At 39.7% G+C, this 23,543-nt stretch overlaps 1 protein-coding gene across 1 annotated transcript; it reads left to right on the top strand.

Moving 5' to 3' along the window:
- Nucleotides 1-510: 510 nt before the first annotated feature.
- rlf (RLF zinc finger) lies at nt 511-21,718 on the top strand (the record flags this gene model as incomplete). The annotated part of the gene is made up of 8 exons (XM_042500447.1): nt 511-747; nt 4,507-4,661; nt 6,936-7,017; nt 9,437-9,572; nt 9,694-9,896; nt 14,816-14,952; nt 15,166-15,307; nt 16,314-21,718. Coding segments are annotated over 8 exons (5,718 nt in total), but the record flags the coding sequence as incomplete, so codon positions are not given.
- Nucleotides 21,719-23,543: the final 1,825 nt, after the last annotated feature.

Genomic DNA, 23,543 nt, shown 5'->3' with positions numbered 1-23,543 from the left:
ATTATTATTATTATTATTATTATTATTATTATTATTATGGCAGGAGACAGCATTGGAAAAAACTAATAAATTGTATTAGTTTTGAATTGAATTGAATTGAATTGAACTAATTGATGTTGTGATCAGAAATAATTATAGACTATATGGACATAAAATGAAACAGGCATCAGAAGTTAAATCATTGTTACAAGCTATAATAATAAATATAAATATGCTGCATATATTATTATTATTATTATATTAATTTTATTATTATTATTATTATGACAGGAGACAGCAGGATTGGAAAAAACTAATAAATTGTATTAGTATTTGAATGGAATTGATGTTCACTCAAATTAACGAACTAAGGGTTGCATTTTTTTTTAAGGTCGAATAACACAATAACAGTTAATAACAATAACCTTAAATAAATAAAATCAATAAACTTCGCGTCACATTTGTGATAGACACCCCCTCTTTTCATGATGTTTTCGGGTCATGCAGGTGAGGTTTGGCTGACACATTAAAATATTCCGACAGCACTTGAAGGCGGCGTCAGACTGCACTGCATACGCGCCGTGGCGGAGAGCGAAGATGGCGGAGAATAATGTCGAGCCAGAGCACGAATGGAGCCTGGACACGGCCGAGGAGACTTTAGTCGCGATGGAGACCCTGCTGGCCACGCTGAGAGCCTTTGAGGACGTGCTCAGGCAACAAGAAATATCCACGGCATCCTCCACGGAGTACTGCGACAACTTCTGTCAGGTAATACTGTGTAACATCGAAGCTACTGTTAGCTTGACGTTAGCTCACTCCGGGTTGTTTTTCTCGCAGCCTGCAAGCTAGCTTATCTGCGACGGCTGCTGCTGGCCCTCTAGTCAAGTTAGGGCTGGTCCACAACCAGAAGGCTGTTGCACCTTTTGTATTTTTATTCATATTCACATAGGCATGTCATTTGAAAACAATTGAAGTCAATATCATTGCGCTAATGATAATGTAATTGACAAACGAGTGTCATATTGCCGTTACAGTAAGCCAATAGATAATAGCTCGTTTAGCTTCGTCTTAATTCAAAACATACTGGCCAAACAAGAAACCTTATAGATGTTTGTATGCAAATGACAGTGTCAGTTTGCACATCATGCATGATTGCATGTGTGCGGGGCGCGGCGGCATCGCTTATCCAGATTGTACACGGTAGTTGCGGCGACTGCGAGATGGTATGTCGGGCAATTTCAGAAGTTGTACCGATTAAAATTGTCTTATGTAGCTTTGGTCAGAGTGTCAGCATCTGCACAACCAAGCACCTTTGTTGTTTTTGTGTTAAAATGAACTGGCAATGTTGTGCATCTGACATGTTATAATTTTCCTCTTATCAACAAAGAAGATGCACTCTTATCTGTAAAACCCACATACTCAGTGTCATAGAATTATAAGCACAAGTTATAAACAAGTGTTGTTATTTGTATTATTGGTAATATGGAAACTACCTAAAGTTTCACCTTCTAGAGTTGTTTGAAAAATTAGCCATCGCTTTCAGTTTCACTATAGTTGTATAGGTATAGTTATAGCCACAGCTATATGCATAGTTGCGATTTTTTTATGTGGGGCTGTATTGGGTACTTAACCATAATCAATCAAATTAGGTGTATTTATAAAGCACGTCTCAAAATAGCTAGATTTTGTGGACAAATGAATAATTCAACTAGAACCACCACTACTACTACTAGTAGTAGTACTAATACTAACCTAACATGGTATCAGTAAAAAGAAATAACATAAGAATACTGTCCTGTAAGCTTGCACAAATTAGTGAATGCAGAAAAAAAACACAGAGGAGTAAAGTTTTAATAATGAATATGTAAAATAAAACTTTAAGGATTCTCAAAGGCCTTAGCAAACATGTGGGTTTAGCCTTGAATGCATCAATAGAGGGGGAGCCCTTTTTTGTAAAGGGTAAACTGTTTCAAAGCTACAACGAACCCAAAATCGCCTTTGACCCTTAGCCTGGATCGCAGGACAGCCAGGAGTAACGGGTTGGACGATCTGAGAGATCTGGGTTTTGGACATTGACATTTTCAGTGTATAACAAACATTAAATGTCAGTTGGCACGGCCCCCAGCCAGGTGAAGCAGGCTGATGTCTGACTAGGAAGCTAAGCAATGTACTACTATGGAGGGGTCAGCAACAAAATGTATTTTGGCCACTTAAAAAAAAGTCCCACATAAAAAGAAAAATATCAGCATAAGTCTAGGCTTTACTGGGAGTATTTCAGTACTCTACTTTAAATTCATAAAGTGATTTCCAATAGGAAAATTAAGCCATTATATTGATCTCTTCAAAACCAGACTCCATAGAGAAAAACAGAATTTTTTTTTTTCTTGCTGAACGTAGGAGCTGCAGGTCTACCGCTGCCTGATCAGTTAGTTAGTTTGTGTGATTTTGGTGTTAAGTGTCGTTCAGATCTCCCAAAGTCACATAATAACACAAACTAACTAACTGATCATCGCAGCAGCAGACCTGCAGCTCCTGTGTTCAGCAAGCTAAAACTACTGTTTTTCTAAATGGAGTCTGGTGGCTTTGACAAGCGCAAAGGGGGGGAAATTAAGCAGATAACTGCTTCCTTGTCCAAATAAGCTGTCAGACAGAGAGAGCGGTGACAATACTCTGAACATAGAGTACACTTCAACTGATACTGATTTTCTTTTCTTTGGTGGGAGTTTTTCTTGGTGGCTTAAGTATAATTTGTCTTGCTTAACTTTGGCTTTGGACCCCAGCCTGCTTCTCCGAACTGGGGGCTTGCCGACAGACATCTACTGTTTATAATTTACTTTTTATTGACAAGTACCCCATACAACCCCACTGAACAACATCTGACCCATCCCTGTGTCGCAATCTACGTATTAACAGCCAAAGTTGATCGTATAGAAGAGTAATTCATTAGCCAGCTCTCTCTTGATAGTTTTCCCAAACTGATAGTCACCTGCCCAGATCAACATTGAAAGAGATATTGATCTCTATGGACAGTGGTGGGTGATGTGCCTGAAAGCCACACTTGAGTAAAAATACAGATTTCTTACCAGAAAATGACTATAGTAGAGGTTAAAGGTGCCTAGAATATTACTTGAGAAGAAGTCCTTAAGTATCTGATATTTACTGTATGTACTTAAGTAATGAAAGTAAAAATACAAGGATGTACCACTTTTTTTTAAAAAAAAAAACGGGTCACAATTTTGAAAATTATGAGGTTAATTTCTTTGTAAAATGGAGCTTACATTACACCTTAAGAAAATAAGTTTTTTTTCACCACTTAAAGGATTTAAAGAACAAAATCTTTTTTTTCTTTCCTCCCATTCCTTCATTCATCCTTCCTCCCTTCCTTCCCTATTTTGTAGTAAGTAACTAAGATGCTTAGGGGAAATGTAAAAGTGAAAGTCGGCAGAAATATAAAAACTCTTTGAGCCCTTAAGTACTTTAGGGATCTATTATTACTGTATTATATTACAACACTGTCATAATTTCCTGGACAGTGTCTTTTATGTTTATCTGCAGTGGAGGGATATTAAAACAAAAAGGACATTTTAAACTAAAAAGTCTGTAACTCTGGAAGATAGCAGAATGACTAGACAATCTTCTCTTTGATTTGTTTATATTTAATGGTTTTTGGGTTAATTTCAAACAAAAAGCTTGTGTAGTATTTATTTTCTGTCGAAGTCGGAAGTAGTGTGGATGTAATTAGTACACTGGTATTGCTCTCCAGGGTTGGGACCTTATTTTTGGCTCCCTTTGAGAAGGCGCCATATATTTAGACTGAAGGGAATTAATTTAGTGTCTCTGTAGATGCAACCAGCAGGAGTCCTGCTGTCTTGCAAATGGGACTCCTGGGATGTTGATAATGATGATGATTTAATGTGTGTAGCAGCAGGCTACATGCAGGTGACACATGCATTTGACTCGTCCTATGCTTAGGGACAGTTGATAGTTCAGACAATATTTACTACAAAAAAGTACTGCCTGTGAAAGGTAAAAAAAAATCACAACTTCTCACATATATTTCATTTCATGTTTGCTTACTTCAGAGAAATACTTCTTGAAGTTTGCATTTTGTTGACTGAAGCGGGGAAATTAAACTTGAATCATTTCAAAAGCACATTTTTGTAAAAGTATCCTCTTAGCCATAAAATATCTGTAAAATATAAAAATAAGAAAAGATGCAACAGCACACCTGTCCCCGCATGAGTCGGTTTTTAAGTGCACATTGGCTCACTATTGAGGGTTCAGGGCTGACATATGTTGTACCGTCAAGTCCCCTTAGGCCTAATCAGGAGCACCTCACACCAGACAATGTCAGCTGGGATCAATCAGGTATAGACTGACGTCTCCCACAGGTGGAAACTCCCTGTTCCTCGAGACAAATGTCTCTCTTATCCGATCTTCTCTGATATCTGTGTTTTAAAATGTTTCACTTTTCCCATTGCTACTTCTCTTTATCCTTTACATTGTGATGTTTTTGTGTGTTTTTAGGCACTGATGCACTATGCTGGGAGCAGGAACTCCATGGAGCATGGTCTGCCTCTTCTGGAGGTCTACTGTCTGTCCATAAACTGTTTTGCTGCGGCCCGATCACACCTCACTGCAGAGTCAGACAGAGTGGCCCTTGTGTTGAAGAGACTAGCTCTGTGAGTACTGAAACAAAAACATGGGAGTGCATCTTATGTGCACACTTGGTTTGTGGTGTAGAATGCTTTAATTGTTCACTCTATGGTACTGAGGTGAAAAGGTCAGCTTCTTCAATTATTTATTTTAATGGCCTGTCTACTCAGGATGCAATTATAGGTTTGCCTTTTGTAGCCGTATTTCTGGCATTTGCGTTGGACATTGTACTCAGTCTGTACAGTAGATGACTGAAATATCAGTCTGTACTGTTCTGAGAATGTCAGGTTTCTTCAAACTATCCACCAAATCAAGTTTCTGAATAAAAAATAAACACTCGTCATATATGACATGAATGTGTTAAAGCTCGCCTGTGTTTCCTTTTAAATCTGTAACATTACATTTTTTATCAACAGTAATAATTCAAATTGAGCTAACTCGGTTTCTAAAAAAAAAACAAACAAAGGACACAAGCATGCACTGGATGATAGTAATGGATTGATAGTTTGGGTTAGGGGTAATCCTTATTGTGCATAAAGGGAAACTTCAGTCTATTTCAACCTGGACCTAAGTCTAAGTGAGTAATGTGATTAACAATGTTTAAAAATGGTCTAGTTTTGAGTAAGACTGCTGCAGCTGGCAGCCATGAAACAGGCTACAATGTAACCATTCAGGGCATGTTCAAACGCTAAATTTATGTCCACCAAAAGTGCTTGTTTTTGCCACAGACAGGCTCAGTTTGTTTATAATGGCCGTATTAACGTACCCAAGTTCCAAGGCCATTTTGTCTGCAAGGTGTCTCAGTTTTGACTTTTATTCCAGTTTATTTTTTTGAAGATCCAAAGTACTCGCATGAGGCAGGGAAAAGCTTAAATTAGGTGGTATTTTTGGAGGTGGGGTTTTGAGATTACAAAAAAAGTCCCTCCAAAGTCTGGTCCACTACCGACTTGATGTCCTATTCCTTTGTGTTTTATTATTCGTTATTTCACATCATAACAGAACATAACACGGAAAAAACCTGTGTAAACTTCCCGTCCTCTTAAGTGTCTGACAGAAATGGACCTTTTTGTGAATAAGTGAGGTCTTTTTTATTTAAACATAAACAGCCTCAAAATCCCTGTTGCCAAAGCCGTCAGACTCCACTACAAAACAAACAATTTAGTGTGTATAGAGCCAGCATATTTTCACATTTAACTGAATGAATGAAGGGTTTATTTTGACCAAACCAGGGTTGGTGATTGTTAAAACAGTGGAAAGAGGAACTTAGTCGTTTTTTTATGAGTTCTATTTTGTGTCTATAGACTTTGAGTGAAGTGTGTTTTATGCTGATAAAATTACTGTTTATTCAAATGGAGTCTGGTGAGTTTAGCAATAGTGATTTTGGGGCTGTGTCTGGTTTAAAAAAAAAAAAAAATAAATGGATTTTGATCTTTCACAAAAATGTCTACCTCTGTAGGGCTGCTTTCCATAATGTCAGTTACTTAGATTAACAGTCTGACCTGTCAGTGGCAAAAACAAGCATTTTTAGTGGACGTAAATCAACAGTGCGAACATACCCCAAATGGTTACATTGCAGCCTGTTTCGCCAGCCTGCAGCCTACTAGCTCAATACTCTTTAATTCTTGTTCCCATCAGTTACTTAGACACAAAAACATGAAAAATAGGGGCCACGTTGAAAATACTGAATGTACCCTTTAAAGACGCATTAAAGGGTACTTGCTGCAAAAGACAGCCTGTCTGACAGAATTTAATGAACATTTACTGACATGACTTAAATTAGGTCGGCTAGCCAGAGATTCATTATGTCCTTTGGTTAATTGCCAAGCCCACACACTGCGGGTACGACCACACTGTATCTGAAAATGTCCTTACGTGAAGAATAGAGGTTGTTTCAGTGTTATAGCTCAATACTAAGTCTTACAGGGAGGATCTTTTAATATTTGCCTTATTGTAGTTAAATTTAACTACTGGCTGATGTAAAAGGTGTATGTGATAAAACCTCAAAAACATGTCACAGCTGTTCATTTTCAGACAAGCCTTTTTGACATGTTTAATGTATGAATATGTAAAGCTGACTCTTCTAAAACATTAATACAGAGAAACAGAGTACTTTCTTGTGCCATCAGAAATTTAGGTCGTTTCACAGACTGTAGCTGAGATTAATATGTCCAGACTTCATACTTGCAGCGCCTCTGTTTTCTCGGTTTTTCTTTTTTTTTTTTTTTTGGGATAAGAATAGAACTGTCCGGAATGATCACAATTAACAGAAATCATCTTAATCTTGTTTTTATTTCTTGCAGGAGCTGTTTTGAACTGTTGCTGTCAGTGCCTGACAATGAAATCCCATTTGAAGCCTGGGTTCAGTTCCACCACTCTGTTCAGGTACAAGACCTTATTTCAAAACACTGTTTGCAGATAGTTTGCACCTTTAAATCATACAGAATAGTGGGGGAAAGAAAAGGCCATTGTGCTTGTTCGTGCCTCAGCAGGTGTTATCAAAAGTCCTCTGATAGGAGGCTCCAAGAGAAAAAAAAGCCCTGTGCTAGTGTAGATGTTAGGTTTCTGTTTGCCCCGTGTTTAGTTTAAAGCTGTGGTATTTATGACCTTTAACTCATCAATGGTAGAGGGTAACTTACAAACAAATAAAACTGTGATAAACAATTGTAAAAAGAGTCATGCAAACTTGTGACTATACTGGCATACAGACAACAGGTTCGTACAAGGTACTTGAGGTGCTTGGAGTACTTGAATTTGACACTCAGAAATGTTAGTCCTGGAATACATGGAAAATCAGACATTTTTGAACTTGGTCCTTCAAAAAGTACTTGCATGTAATCAAGAGGAGGACAGAATGATAAAGTATTTATGAAATGTATTTGATAAAAGTTTTAAACCAAGGAGCAAAGAACGGCTGTGGTCACACATTTTTGCTGATGCCTAATGAGCACCAATGGCTTGTTAAAGCCAGTAAATAATCAGCACCTGGATGTTTCATGAGCCTACAATACACTCACTCATCGCATACACTCGTCAGCTGTCTGTGAGATTTTTCAGGTTACTGGTTCCTGGTCAGTTGGCCGTAAATCGGCAGGTGTTTGTGACTGACTGTTGATGGTAGATGTGTTAAATGGATTTTGTGAGTTTATTGGTTGCAGGGAGGTGGGGGGCTGCTTCACTCTGTTCTGCACTCTGTATATTTTCTTGCTTTCTTTGTTGCTTTTTTTTGCCAATCACATGCTTTAATAATTTCACTAGCTAATCCATAATAATTTGATTTTAGGCCCTGGTAGCAGGTTTCACTCTATTTACAAATTTGCACAGTTTTTCCTGCAACAGTGCTTGAAAAAGTACTTGAAAGTCCTTGAAAGTCCTTGAATTTGACTTCCTCCTGTCTGTCTGCACGAACCCTGAGGCGACTAATTGATATAGGCTTTAAAAAGTAGTAATTTTCTTTGCTGTTAGATTGTTCCCTGCTTAGTCACTGTAACAAAAAAGCCCAGTGTATAGTATTTGCCTGAATAAATTGCAATGGTGACATTGTTTGATGTTAATCTGTTTTTAAAAAAAGGGAAAATGTTACATGTTTGGCAGCAGAGTTGACAACAAAGGAAAAGTAATTTAAAAACTGGGCAGCTGGAGCTGAGCTGTGATTGATTTTTATTGTGGTCTTCAAAAGACTAATGTTTTGCTTTGTTTAAAGTAAATGAATTGGGTCCACAAATTTAAGTCCACTTCCACTCAAAAATGTGATTTTCTTTTGTTTATGTACCCTAAAATGTCTGACCTTGACAAAAATGACATGTACGAGTTTCCTCTGCTGAAGGGTTCCTAAAACCTAAAACCCTTTAGCACAAAGTGGACATTTCAGAGAGTGAAAGTTTGCATGAGTAAAGTGAAAGTTTTAACAGCAAGACAAGACCAAACAGGCCAGTCTGCACCAACGCAAAGAAAACACTGGAGAATACTCTCCTAAAGGGACAGAGCAGTGTCCTTGAGACAGAGACGTGGCCAGAAAGATTAAAGATAGGCTTGTCATTTTATACTCTGCTTTGTCAAATAAATAAATAACAATAAAAGGCTAAGAAACAAAGATTAGGGAACCGTTTGGATGCAGGTATTTTTTAAATAACTGAAAAACTTTAAGAAGCCTTCTTAAAGTGTGAAGTGTGCAGCTGTATTATCTTGGAAGTTAGAAGTACAGGATCAGGACTCTGTATTGCCAGACATTAAATATTAAATTATTTGGATTGAAGGCAAAAAACATGATTGGGACACCCTTAAAGCTAACAAACAACAAAAATATCTTAATTCTAGTCAGGAGAATGTCACACTCTGTACAGATGGTTTAAAATGTGTTTAAGCTGATTATGTAAACAAATGAAATAGACAAAAACAAAATCTCAATGTGGTCAGTACTTTCTGTCCATGTTTTACTCCCACAGTATTAATTTCTGCTATTTTTTTAGCAGATAGTTAGTGATTAAAACTATCAGACTAAAAATGACTTCATGAGCATGTTATATGCATCACAGTGTTAACTTACACATTAGCGGCCGGTCTCATCTTCTTCTTTCACTGCTACTGCGACTACTTCTCCTCCTTCTTCTTTTTCTGGTTAATAGCAGGTGGCAACTGATTACCGCCCCCCTCTACGGGCGTATGGGTGGTTTAACTGTATAAGGATTAATCAAATATTTATTATATCTTATATCAAGAAAAATTGTACTGAAATAATTATCATTATCATTTCATCATTGTCATTCTATTTAAATCTAACTTTTTGCGTGTTTATCTATTGCAGAATGCCCATGATACCTTGTTACAGTACGGAAGCACAGACCTTCAAGCTTTACTGCAGATCACAGGAGAGGGAGGAGCGTGGAACAACCCTGTCCTTACATCGCTCCTCACCGGCCAGCCCACCAACACAGAAGAAGGTCAGAATCTAGCCGACTTATAAACGCTATTTCCATTGGACATGAAAGCTCAGGTTTTAGTGTTTATCTCACGTTTTCGTGGTAGATTGCTCAGCAGATCTTTTTTGCATTCTGTCGTCAGTTGATGCATACATCAGCTTGGAGGGCGAGGGCTTCATGGAGATGCGAGTGAAGCACCTAGAGAAGATGGGTGAAGTGGCCAAGGCAGTGGTGCTGGCCAAAGCGTGCACTGAATGCAGCTTTATCTCCAATCAAGCTACATTTCGTCAAACCTATGTCTCCCTGCTTTGTCACCTGCTGCCCAGTGAAGAGGCCATCATGGAGGTATGACGACACTTTGTCATTTTTGCACTAGACTTTTGGTTGCTGTTATCACACCGTTTGAGCACAGAATTTTTGTCAGTGAAATGTTTTACAACAGCGATGGTTCTCGCGTACTTCAGTAGGTAGCATCGACAACAGTGTGGCAAAGTATGTAAGTGACAAGTGGCCAAACCAGCCCGTAAAACACAAAGCACTAAATTCTGTGTCTCTCAGTCACTGAGATGATTCTGATTATCGTAGAGTCTGCTACAAAAACAGGTGTCTAAGAATAGACTTATAAAGTGTTTTCCAACCAGGGGTATTTGGACTTATGCAGTTGCCAGGGGGTACTTGATTGCAGAAAAGTTCAAATGATTTGAAAATATAAAAATCACCATTTGATTAAAAAAAAAAAAAAAGATTATTGAGTTAGCTGTAAAACCTTCTAAACATTTGTCTGTTTTTGGGTTTGTGGGTGAGGAGTATGTATTGCATCCAGATAATCCTTTCCATCATTGCATCACCTGGTACGGCCGTTATTTTGACAATATATTCTTCATTTTTGATGGAACCGAGACTGAACTGCTGGATTTTCATAAATATTTGAACTCCATTAACAGCAATATGAAGTTATCTATTGATTACTCCCAGCACAACATCAATTCTTTGGACCTCACTATTTTTAAGGGCACTGAGGGCCAGCTACATACCACGCTTTTTAGAAAAAGCACTGCACCTATCACCATCCTCAGAGCAGATTCTTTCCACCCTCACCATCTTAAAGAAAACGTCCCATATGGCCAATTTCAACGTCTTGGACGTATTTGTGATATTGAGATGGATTTTGTTGAGCAGGCCCGGGCTATGTCAAATTGCTCTCTTAACAGAGCTTACAAACTAAGGGTTTTAAAGCAGGCTTTTAATAGAGCACAGTCCCTTGAGCGTCGCTCACTTCTACAGAAGAACACCAGTCATCAGCCTTCACATCAGCCTCTTCCATGTTTTGTCTCCACAAACAGCACGCATGCTTAACAGATCAAACATATCATTAAAAATAACTGGGCCATTATTAAGACTGATTGGATGTTAAGTAAAGTTCCTCCTGAACCTCCTGTTATTTCCTTCAGGCGCGCCCCCACTCTTAGGGACAAACTTATGCACTCGCATCTTCCAGCAGATAAAGAGCATACTTGGCTGGCCAAACCACCTGACACTCTTAAGTGTATGCATTGCCCTCACTGTAGTAATGTTGTGCAGACAAAAGAGTTTACTGATGGTCATACAGATAAGACTTATAAACAGGTTGATTTCATTAATTGAAACACAACTTTTGTCATATACCGCCTTACCTGCCCGTGTTTAGAGGGTTTTTTCTATGTAGGCTGCACTAAAAGACGTCTTAGGGATCGCCTCGCTGAGCATAAATATTCTATCAGGACTAAAAGCTGTGATTACCCCATAGCTAGACATTTTTATGAACTTCATAACTCTAATGACACTCTGTTGCGCATCGAGGGCATTGAAAACATTAAGCATTTGGTCAGAGGGGAGAACAGAATACAAAAACTTAATCAAATGGAGTCTTTTTGGATCCATCAGCTGGATGCGTGTAGTAATCCTGCCCTTAATGATATTGATTTTTCATGTTTCCTGTAATTTGTCTATGGACAGCTGGTGGCTTGATGGATGTATGGTCAGTGTGATATATGTGTATATATTATTCACTCAGCTTTTACCTGTCTATCATGTGACTACGTGGTCCTGCCACTATATAGGCGGGGCTACATCAACAATGCAGATGTTTTTGAAGCTCTGACAAAGGCTGGTGTTTGGTCGAAACATGTTGGCTTTTTTAAGGATTTAGCCACTATAATAAAGGCTTTTTAATGTAATTCCTCTTCGTTTTTCACGTTCTCATACTCTTGGAGTGCTTGGATTTTCCTCTCGTCTTATCCTGTTGGATCCTGTCTTTCATGAGCACCCGATACTATTTCGTGACCTACATTTGATTGTGATCCACAGAGCTTTGCCCATTGTTATCCAAACACATATCTCTTGTGCATTTTAAATGACTGATGTGAATAGGTAGTTGACCAAAGTCTGATATGATTGGATGAACTTTTGTAAACAGCCCTGAGTGCAGGATGAGTCATCAAACATTTGCAACCGTATTTACTCGTTTAATAGAAAGAGAAAAGACAGGACATTTTGATGTATTATTATGTTGTTATATTATTATGATGATGTAATATTTTTTAAAACATATTTAGGATATAACAAGAATTAATCATTAGCACGGGGAAACAGGATTTAAATAGGGAAAATGTGTTTTTCATTTCACTGGGTCTTTAAAATGTGGTCAGATTTATGTGGATACATTGCTCTCTAGTGATTGATTTGGGAAAATAGAATCCTCATCCCCCAATGAAATCAGTTAGACTGCAAGTGTCAGCCTGAAGACGGAAATGGAGTTTAACCAGTTCATATTTCTTACTGATCACAGGCAAACTACATGTTGCAAAGTTATGACTGAATGGTTCCAATGGATAACTGAACTAGTTTATTTCGTCATTTACAACAGCAAGTTTAGAGTTTAAACGTTTGAAATTACAAGTTTCTGCTCAACACACTGTTGCTATATGAATAGACACATGGTAGTGACAGGAAGTTTTGAGGGTCACAGCAGGCTGCGGTATCTCAGAGCTCTCCGTTCAAGTCCAGATACAGCATCTATTGTCAGCATTCAGTAACACATAAGCTGACTCAAACAAGAACACACACACACACACACACACACAAACACACAAACACACGCACACCAGAAGAGCAGTTCATTTCCTCTTGGTAATATAAATTTTATATTATTAAAGCAATGAATAAAAATGCGACCTATTTGCAAGTCAAACCTTTTCTATAATAAATATAAAAGAGGTGTCTATTTATAAAGTTTATTTGCAATGTCTCCAAAAATAGAGCCCCAAATTCTCATGCAAATTGAGCCTTCTGGCATTCAGTTTGAGAGCTCAAAAAACTTTAAAGAGTTTGAAAAGGCTTCAGAGATCTTAAGATTGGGGCACCGAATAGATTTGGTCACATCACTGGGTTTTCCAATCATAAGAAAAGTGAGGTGTCACTCACTTGGGAAATGATGTGTGCATTTATTTACTTGTTTTTTATTAAACCACAGATACTTGTTTTGCAGGTGTACACTCTGAAGTCCTCCTTATACTCACCGACATGTTTCTCATTGTTTAGTCCTGCGTCTGTACAGCCGTCTGTTCCGACTCCCTCACCTTTTATTGGTATGCTGTTAGTTGAAAACCTTGTGTGTCTGGTTTACAGTTAGTGTGTTTTCAGAGCAAGTGAAGGATCATGCACCCAACTGGAGGTCAACACAATTTTCTAATCTAAAAAGATCATCTGGAAACATCTGGAAATTCAGTACAATTATTAGTTGTCCCACTAAAATGAGGTGTAATGTGAAATTGTTTAATATAACTTTGAAGCAAATTCACATTTGTTTACATGCACTTATCACACTGACGTTTTTTTAATGAGCTTCCACTCTCTAGTGGTACACATGAATTGTTTAAATCCGTATTATTGCTCACATCTTGTGTGTGCTGATTGTTCAGGCTGCTCTCCCCTGCAGGAACCCCCTAGGATCTCTCCGTTAAGTAACTTTGCTCGCTCTCCTCTGCATCGCTCACTCATCCTGTTTGTATTTTGTTATGGTCAGGAGGTGGAAGAGGGATAGACAAAATTCACAGAGTCAAGGTGATGAATGCAGGCAAAGGGGATCTCAAGCACACTGCAGGTTCAAGTTGAACCTTGTCAGTCTTTTGCTGTTATGTGCAAGTGATAGATAAGTCCTTTTCGTGATGCATATAATGGACAACAGTTAAATAATTTATGTTAAATGTTTCATATGTGTTATTTTGATGTGTAGTATTTTTAGTGCTTGAACACATTGTTTCTTGTGTTGACTTCCTTTGCTCAGTTCGGCTTTGAAAACCCACAAATCACTAATGATGTTCTGATACTCCCAAGACTAGTGTGAAACACTTTTACACAGTATTTTAAGAATTTGGTAAAAAAAAACCCAAAAAAAACCAAAAAAAAAAAACAGCTTTTGCAAAAAAAAAAAAAAAAGCTTTTTTTTTTTCTTTGGATATTATCCTGTCTTTTTTAACATTATGAAGGAGCCTAAATAGTGTTAATTGGCATACAGTCATTCTGTACTGTATTTTGCAACTAAGGTTGCAGAGGTATACCACTTTAATTTAACTCATAATGAAAGTTATCATACCCTGCACATTTGCTTATCTATGATAATAAAAAAATATGCAATTGGACAGAGAATTTCACCTTTATTTTAATTACTTTCAAGTGAGAGCCTTTTTACAGATACCAGATAAATGGTTTCATGTCTTAATTATAGCGACAAAACATTTGTTCAAACAAAACTAACCCTTCAGTTTTCATTCCTTTAAAGGCTATTATGACTGGCAATAACAACAATTCTGTAATACTGTGAAACCACAGTATATTCTGAAATGGTTGGTGTTGCAACGACATTTGCAACTAACCCTGAGAGTTATGTATGGAATTTCTGAATATGCAACATTTTTGATTGATTTTTAACATGCTTAATATTGCTTGCTGCATGCTTCATTTTATTTGTCATTGTTCCAAAAATTGGCCTAGACAATATTTCTCTGAGGGTCAGTGACAGTAGAATCTGTGCTAGCTCAGACACTTTGACAGACCATCACAAAAGGGCGGAGCTCTGCGAAGGATCAATTAAAATGTTAACTTAAGCACAGTCGCTCCCTTGATGTTGAGAAGTGAAATATTGCTGGTTGATAATGCCTGGAGGGAATGTTATGTGTTGTGTTGTTTTTTTTCCTTAGTCAACACTGTGTTTTTTCCCTGAACAGATATCCAGACTTGACTGTAAGGATGTTCTGGAGATCACGTGTAATTTGGAGACTGAGGGGGAGGAGAACACCGCCTTCATCTTGTGCACAACTTTCCTAACGCAGCAGCTCCAGCAGCAGAGCACTTACTGCTCGTGGTGAGTAGTCCCTGTTTGGGGCCAAGAGGTTAGGTGCACTGTATGTATTGTAAATTATGTATTTATGTCAAATCGAAACATGGAAGATCTCTGATCAAATAAGTTTTTTTTTTGTTTTTTTTTTGGTTATTGTTGTGGTCGTCAGAGATCATTCAGGTGTGAGTATACTTTAGAGAGAGAAAATGTGAATGTTCTTGTCTTTTTTACCCAAAGGGAGTTGACTCTGTTGTGGAGTAAACTTCAGAGGAGGATCGACCCCTCGTTGATGTCTCTTCTGGAACGATGCCTTCAGCTAGGTGCCATTGCCAAAACCATCCACCATTTGCTTTGCCTGGTCCGGGTCATTCAGACAGAGGTGAGTCCAGCAGTCATACTATCCATTTTTATGCTGGATGTTTGTTGGTGCTTTGGTTACTGTATATAAATAGTATATGGACTTGTAGTTGTGTAGCATCTGTCCAGTCTTACAATCACTCAAAGTATTTTAACACTACATCTCACATTCACCCATTCACACACACATTCATACACCAGTTGCTAGTACATCTGTACAAGGTGCCAGTGGATGACTCGCTGTACCTTCTCAGCCACAGCCGCTCCCACCACCGCTACTGACGTTTCAACCACTGACTTCTAGTTACTAAGGAGCTACAAAACTAAACTCAGTAACTAAGCGCTTTCTAAGCAAGTTACCTGTTTGCATTTCCATTCCATCACAAAAACCACAAAAAATATGCTAATTACCTCGATAACAGATGAAAACAAGTGCAAATTTGCATTCGCTGCAGCCACGTATGCAAATGCATCCACGTTGCCCCTTTTTACCAGTTTACATGTGTAAACAGTGGTGTAAACAGTGGCTCTTAAAAGGTGGGAAAATTTCTGTGGGCCGATCAACCAGCAGATCAACTAAGTGATCGTCCAGCCAACCAATAGAGCGGACTATCGAGCTGCTGGTCCCAGCCAATAAAAAAAGGCCATTGAAGGACATTTCCTTAAAAGGAAACAACAAAAGAGTCTCTGATGTTTGATGTTTGTTATGGTATAATGATAATGGAGACATAACAAGGTGGAAAAGAAGAGTGAAAGCAGATCGTCTTCAAAATAGACCATTTTCTTTTTGGACTAGGTGGACATTGTGAAACTGTATTTAACTTTGTTTTTAACGTCGGTAAACATTACAAGGAAAACTTATCCTTGTTTTAATGTATTAATTAACTTTGCACTTTGTATTTCAGAGACATTTCACGTACATCGTTTCAGAACTTGATGAATATTAAAGTGTGATTTAAAAAAAAAAAAAAAAGTCCCCATGATTATTTGAAGGTAATAATACTAATAATATATCTCTCTATTTTCAGACGGAGGAAGTCGGAGTACCTGCTTCAGTAGAACTTTGTGTCAAAGCCCTTCAACTTCCAAAGCAGGATGACTCAGAAACAAGGATCTCTGTCTGTAAGACAGTGTCCTGCCTTCTTCCAGGGGACCTCGAAGTGTTGCGTGCCTGCCTTCTCACTGAGTTCCTGCTTGGCCCCAGCCAGGAGGTTTTTGGATCCCTACAGGAACTTTATTTACGCCCAGACCAAAAGCATGACCAGGAAGACGAAGTCATTCCCAACTCACTACGCTGCGAGTTGCTACTAGCTCTGAAAGCATATTGGCCTTTTGACCCTGAATTCTGGGACTGGAAAACTCTAAAGTATCACTGCATCTCCCTTCTGGGGTTGATACCGGAGTCAGAGGGGGAAGAGGAGGAGGCAGTAGACAAACGAGAGAAGGGTAAACAACATGAGCCCCTGGGAATCACAGTGAAAGTAGAATCTGAGTTTGAAAAGAGAATAAATGGAGGTCTTGATGATCATGAGCAGCAAGATAAAAAGCCGTTTTCTAACTTGACAGAAATCCAAGAAGAATCAGACGCTAAGAAACACACGTTCTGCTGTCTGATTTGTAAAAGGTCGGTCACTGACACCCAAATCATTCACCACTCCAAAAGACATGGAGAGGACAACAGCCACCCCTGCCCCGTGTGCTTGGCAAAGTTTAGTAGCAGAAAGGAGCTCGTTCCTCACATAAAAGAACACGTGCAGAGAGAAACACGTGACAAAAACAACATAAAGAAAGAGGAGGGGCCAAAAGAGGCGGATGAGGACGATGACATTGAACCAGGTGAGATCACCATCGACCCCTCTTTAATGCTGTATTACAAATCCACACACGATCCAGACGTGCTGCACCATATTGTGCAACAAGCCAAAACCGTGAAGGAGAAGAATGCGGACGATGACGAGCACGTAACATTCGAATACATTGACCAACACTTCACTTTGCAGAACAGGGATGAGTATCCATGTCCGGGAACTGGGTGCACTCGGATTTTCAAACATTCAAAGTACTTATATGTCCACTTAAAGTCGGAGCACAAAGGTGACGAGAATGTGAAACATTTTCATCAGATGAGAGACAAGCGGGAGAAGTGTGTTTTCTGTAGACGCCATTTCGTCTCTGCACACCATCACCGCAAACACCGAAGAGTGCACTATGGTGATCGGCCTTACGCGTGTATGGTTATGGGCTGTGGCGCTACGTTTTGCACTTCCAATGAACTTGTCACGCACAAACAGACCCATGGCTATCACCTCAACTACCAGTGTGAGCTCAAAGGCTGTTACGTCACTTACTCCGACTTGGGACAAATCTATCACCATGAAGCGCAGCATTTCAGAGACGCAGCGTTTACCTGCTCTAGCGGCGAATGTAGAAAATACTATTTATCCAAAAAAGAATTCATAAAGCATTTATCCACGCACAATATCACCTTCTCTGAAGAGGACTTTGAGGCTCAGAGGAAGGCAAAGCGGAAACTTTTTAAGACGGTCATTGAAGCACCACCCCGCCTTATTAAGCCAGTTATTACAGAAGAGACTGTAAATGGGGATGTTCTGAACACTGCCTCAGTAAGTTGTGCCTCCTCTGTTCAAACGTCTGATAGCAAGGAGCCCAAAGCTACAATTACCTCGGTGGCCGTGTGTTTCGATGGAAGTAAGTTCACCTGCGGTTTTGAGAAGTGTGGCATGACTTTCTCCAGAGCGAGAGATGTCCAGAGGCATCTGAAATGTGCCCACCCAGAACACCTTAAACTGGAGAACAAAGAACACAAACATGACAAAGATCGGGGCTCAAAGTCCAAAGGGATAAAGACTGAAACTGAGCCTGATGCTGAGGAAAAGGGACAAAACGAGCTCTCAACATTTCAACCTGTAGAGGCTTGTAAAGAAAGAAAAGTAGCCTCTTATCCCCAAAACAATGACACAAGCTCTTCAAGCCCTCAAACAAAAGGGGATGCTCTAAATGAAATTCTTATTGGGCTCAGTAAACTGGACCTGAATTCTTCATCGCCTCACGATGAGGCAGGCGAGCCCCCTCAGCCCAACCCAGAGCCTAATGCTTCCCTAATAGCTCTTCATCAGGCCATCATGGCAAAGCCTCCTGTCGTGCTGCTTCAGAAGCGGCCTGAGGAAAAGCTAAAAATCAAAACCGAATCTTTATCAGCCGATGAAGAAAGCAGCGGTGAGTCATTAGCTACTGCTAAGCCGTATGTCTGTGAGGTAAAAACGTGCGGCTTTAGGACTGCTCAGAGTTACAGCTTATTGCGACACTACAACACCAAACACGGTCGTACCATTGAACAGGCGAAAAGGTTGACGTCTTTGAAAACAACATCTTTCAAGCCTTACGTGTGCCAGCTTTGTTCAAAGAGTCACAGAGAAAAGCACGTGTTGAAGGCCCACTATATTCACTTTCACAACCTGAATGAGAATTTAGTGGAGAAAATAAGCTGCGCGTCGGTACGGTTCGAGGGAAACAAAGACGCTTTAAAGCACACAGCTCAGCACCCGGCAAACCACGCCGTAAAAGTGTGGAAGAAAGAGGTCCCCAAAGTGCAACGCCAACCGGAGAAAAAAAACTCAACAGTGGTGAGCGAAAACGGAAAAAAGTTTGACAATCATTCTCCATCTGAAGAGGAAGGAGAGGACGGAGCAGAGAGCAAAGAGGAAGACAACAAGCAGGAGGAAGAGGGTGAAGCTCGGACCACACAACAGGTCAGAACTACAAGACGTTTGGTCGCCAAAAGTAATCTCTGCTATATCTTGGATAAATTCAGTAAGCCCTTTCATTGTGTAGCAAAAAACTGTGATGCAGCTTTTTCCACGCAGGGCGGCCTCGTGCGCCACCTGCAGTTAGTACATCACTACAATCGCTCTCAGCTCTTGTTGGAAAAAGATTTTGATGGACATGACAGTCCAGAAGTCAGAAAAGAGCCCGCCAAGAAAAGGCCACTAGCAAACTCGGATGAACCCCAGCCCCAATACAAGTGTCACTTTGCCAACTGTCATGCTTCGTACCACCTTAAAAGCAGCCTGGTCCGTCACACTCGTGACGTCCACTCGCAGCCGCCAGGGCTGATAAGGTGCAAGTTTGAAGGCTGTGCCAGAGTGTTCACCCACGATGATGCACTTAAAAAACATACACTTTATAGTCACTGTGAGTACTACGATTCACTGGTGGTACGTCTGCAGAGCACTCACAAAAAGTCCATTTCTGGATGCCAAAAGAAGCTTATCGTTGCACCGCAGAGTCCTCAGAAAGAAGAACCTGGTTCAACCACGACGACAGAGAACGAGAGCTCGAGCCCAAAGCCTGAAGCGACTGAGGAGCAGTCGGAGGAATTGAGTGAGGAGGCTGCTGTGGAGAAGAAAGTCTCTGAAAAAAAAAAAGAAAAAAGAAATTATTTTAACCGTTTTGTCTTCAGATCACACGAAGAAGCACTACAGATGTGCCAAGACCGCTGCCTGCGCGTTGCCTACCCATGCATGGTTCAGGACTGTGACTCTGTCGTCACGTACATGGGGAGCTTGCACCGCCACTACCTGAGGGTTCACCGGATGCGTCAGAAAGACTTTGTCAAGAATGAAGATAAGCTGGTTTATACCGCTGAGCAGCTGGAGGAGCTGATTCAGAGGAAGTCGGCCAGACCAACACCTACAGGAGCGTGTTCCCCTAATGGCGTTCGCAAAATGGAGTATCAGACGGAGCCGGAAAACACAGAAGGGCAGCCCGCACCCATGAGCTTACACTCCATCAAGGTAGAAACACAGGAGGAAGATAATCACGATCCTCTGGGATTCCCAGAGGAGGAAGAGGAGGACCCGCCACCTGTTGAGAGAAATGGCGTCCTTGTTGGCGCAGATGAGGTGCTCTACGGGGAGGCGAGCACCGGCGCTCACACTGAAGACTCGTCTGCAGCGACACAGAACACTCAGAAACAGGAGGAGAGATTAAGTTTGGATCAAATCAAACCTCTTCTTCGCACCCTCACTGTTGACCTCTCGCCACCATGCTCACTGCGCTTTACTCCCGAGGAGGGCTTCCAAGACGTGTCAGGCATCAAGGACGGTGGTAAAATGGTGAACGGGTCAGCTGCGCTGCCAGCTCCTCCCGTTCGCCAGCCACTAAAACGTAAAAACGAACTGTCTGAACCGCCTGCAAACTTGAAAGACTCTCCGCCTCAGCCGTGCAGCCCTCCTCAACGCCCTTTTGACATCGCCGCCTACAAGCCGATGGGCTTTGAGTCCTCATTTCTGAGGTTCATACAAGAGTCAACGCCGAAAGACCCAAACGCGGCAGTGAAACGCCGGCGCAGTTGTTCGGTCAAAGAGAACAACCAGCTGGGAATCTCGCACACCCGCAACAGACGCACTCATTCCCCACTGCTGAAGCCCCACGCTATGACTGGAGACTTCACATCAGTCCAAAACTTGAAGTCCATCTTGGACAAAGCCCTGGCTGGGTGTGGGGACCTGGCTATCAAGCAGCTTCAGTACCTCAGACCTGTGGTGGTCCTGGGGAGACCAGTGTGCACCACCACCCTGCCTGACCTCTTCCCATCAGACACCAACAACAGCAAACTGCTTCTCGGAAGTTAGTTTAACTGAGCACCTTTTTAACATAGCTTCAGCAAATTACTTTGTATTTTCACAAGCTGTACCAGTATTTTTCTTTCTCCCAAAACTATAGTATTACTTTTTTTTTGTTTGTTTTTGAAGTTGCCAAAATGAAGAAATTTAGAAATGAAATTAGCATTCAGATAAAAACAAGCTTAAGCAGTGCACATCAGAACCAAGGGGGTTGTTTTTGTAGACATTATTATATTATGAAAGCATTCAGATAACACCTGTTCTGTTAACTCATGATCACGTCAAGTGTATATACTGTAGTTCTCTGAGATAAATGTACAGATTTTCAGATTGTTAGAAATGGTCAGTAGCTTATTGCAAGGCCTTCTCAGTTGTGTGAAAATGTGACTGAAAAAAAACATTTCCCTACTACAAAGCTCTTGAGGAATATGTTTGGTTATTTTTCACCTCAGTTTATATTAAATCAGTGTTGGGATGCAGTGGACAGACATTGGCAGACATGTATGTAACACTTTCTAAAGAAATAAATGTGGGAAAGAATATAAAGCCCTTTACTTTCTGAATGGTGCAAGAGACTTCTTTTTTTATACAAAGTCACAGTGAAATGTAATTTTAAGATCTGTTTTCTAAATTTAAAACACACCTAATTTGTTAATTAAGCATAATCTGTGTTGTAAATATGTAATTCCACTGCCTGGGATATAGTATTTAAGATTAATGGTACACAATGAGGTACTATCCTTAACATGTCTTAAGTTCAGTTATGTAAATTTAGGCCTTAAAAGTCATTAAAATTTCTTGAATTTGAATTTACGAGGTCTTATTTGCTGCAAACATTTTATCTAATTTTATTTACACATCTTTTCATTGCTTATTTTTAAAATGGTTCAAGTTTTCTGTGTGAAAGTCCATGTTTCTGATGTTATGTATCTGTGAAACTACCACTGAATCTAATACTGGCCTTTTTAATTTATACTTGCACTTATCTGTTGGCAAAATGTTGAGTCACTCTAATAATCATACTCCTACATAAAAACTACCTCTACACAGGACCACATTTATACTACTGACCTTTACACAAAAACAGTAAATGCTTGAATAAGAAAAGGATAATTTGTCCAAAGCTCAGCCTTAAATTTGGTTAAAAATAATCATGAAAAGTTCTTTAAACGCATTAAATTCAAGTGTCGGATACCTGTGTAAACCTTGGTGTCCTTTAAAAACATTTTTTTAAGTGACAGCCAATACTATTATTAGTGTAGTGTTCCTCAGTAGGTATTTTATTCTGGAGGGAATTGTTTTATTTTGTAGACGAGGTTGCATTACCAAACGGGTAAAGCTGCCAACTGCCTTGGGGCCTAGAAATGTTGCAATTAGTATTTGCAAACTTGTTTGATTGAACTTTTGTTTAGGAAAGGGTTAAAAACAGTAAACTGACATGAAAGTGGCTTTCAGGTAGATTTCTAGGTTTTAATGCCTCATCTGAAACAAATGTGCTGAATTCAAGTCTTTCACATAAAATTTGGATCCATGACATATTGCAGCACTCTGCACAGAGAGTGGGCAGCACCAGCAGCTATTTTTTTTGTCCTGGGGGCCTTTAAACATCTTTATGTGACCGTGACTGATTGTAGTTAGATTTTACATCATCTGCAGTAGGGCTGCACACTCTGCAAAAAAAAAAACTAACAAAAAACTATGAGTTGTCAGCGGGAATGATTACTTTTGCATTTTATTTTCACTGAAAAAAAAGTTTTAAAATGATAATGATTTTGCTGTGGTGCCAAACAAGCATGTGCAAGCATGCAATTTGGATAATGCACTTGGCCATATTGCAGTTTTGGTGATATTTCATTTAATTGCTCAGCCCTAATCTGCGATGTTTCTCCTAATTAAATAACAGTTGATTAACACTGAGACTAATCTCTGTGTTTTCCACATTTCCATTTTTTTATAAAGAGGCTATTAGAAATGTTTTCTTTTTAAGAGTATTCCCTGGATTACCTTTGTACATTAGGTCGCTGTGTAAGCTATATGGTTCACGTGTGTTTTGCATGACTTGGGTGTGGCACAGCTTTTCCAGAGGTGTAAGGACCACAGCGCCCCTCAGAGGATTAGGTTTTTTGTCTGAGTAAAAGCTTTTGTCTTGTAGAACTGTTAAGTGTACGGAAGCTCTAAGCGGACGAGGTTTTTGGTTTTTTTTACAAGTCGTTTTCTCGAGATAACGAGATAATATCTCGTTATCTCTATCAAATGCGTGCAGGTTCTCGCCCCTGCACGTACCAAAAAGCACCGGAGCAACAGTATAATAATCTAGTTATGATTACTGATGAATTTGGGTGACGTGTTCATGTAATAATCATCTTACCTTGCGCATTTGTCCGTGCTGAACACCGCACGGCACCTGCTGTCACATCATCCACCCGCCACTTCTTCTTCTGACGTTCATTCAATAAAGTAAAAAAACAAAAAAAAAAAACAAAGTTCCTTTTCTCCAGATAACGAGATAATATCTTGTTAGAACGAGATAATATCTCGTTATATCGAGAAAACGGCTTGTAAAAAAAAAAAAACACGTCCGCTTAGGGCTTCCGTAGGGGTTAAGAGTGATAT

The sequence above is a fragment of the Plectropomus leopardus genome, chromosome 14, assembly GCF_008729295.1.
Source record: "Plectropomus leopardus isolate mb chromosome 14, YSFRI_Pleo_2.0, whole genome shotgun sequence".
In the NCBI taxonomy this organism is placed as follows: Eukaryota; Metazoa; Chordata; class Actinopteri; order Perciformes; family Serranidae; genus Plectropomus; species Plectropomus leopardus.
This window is presented reverse-complemented; position numbering and strand designations above follow the sequence as displayed.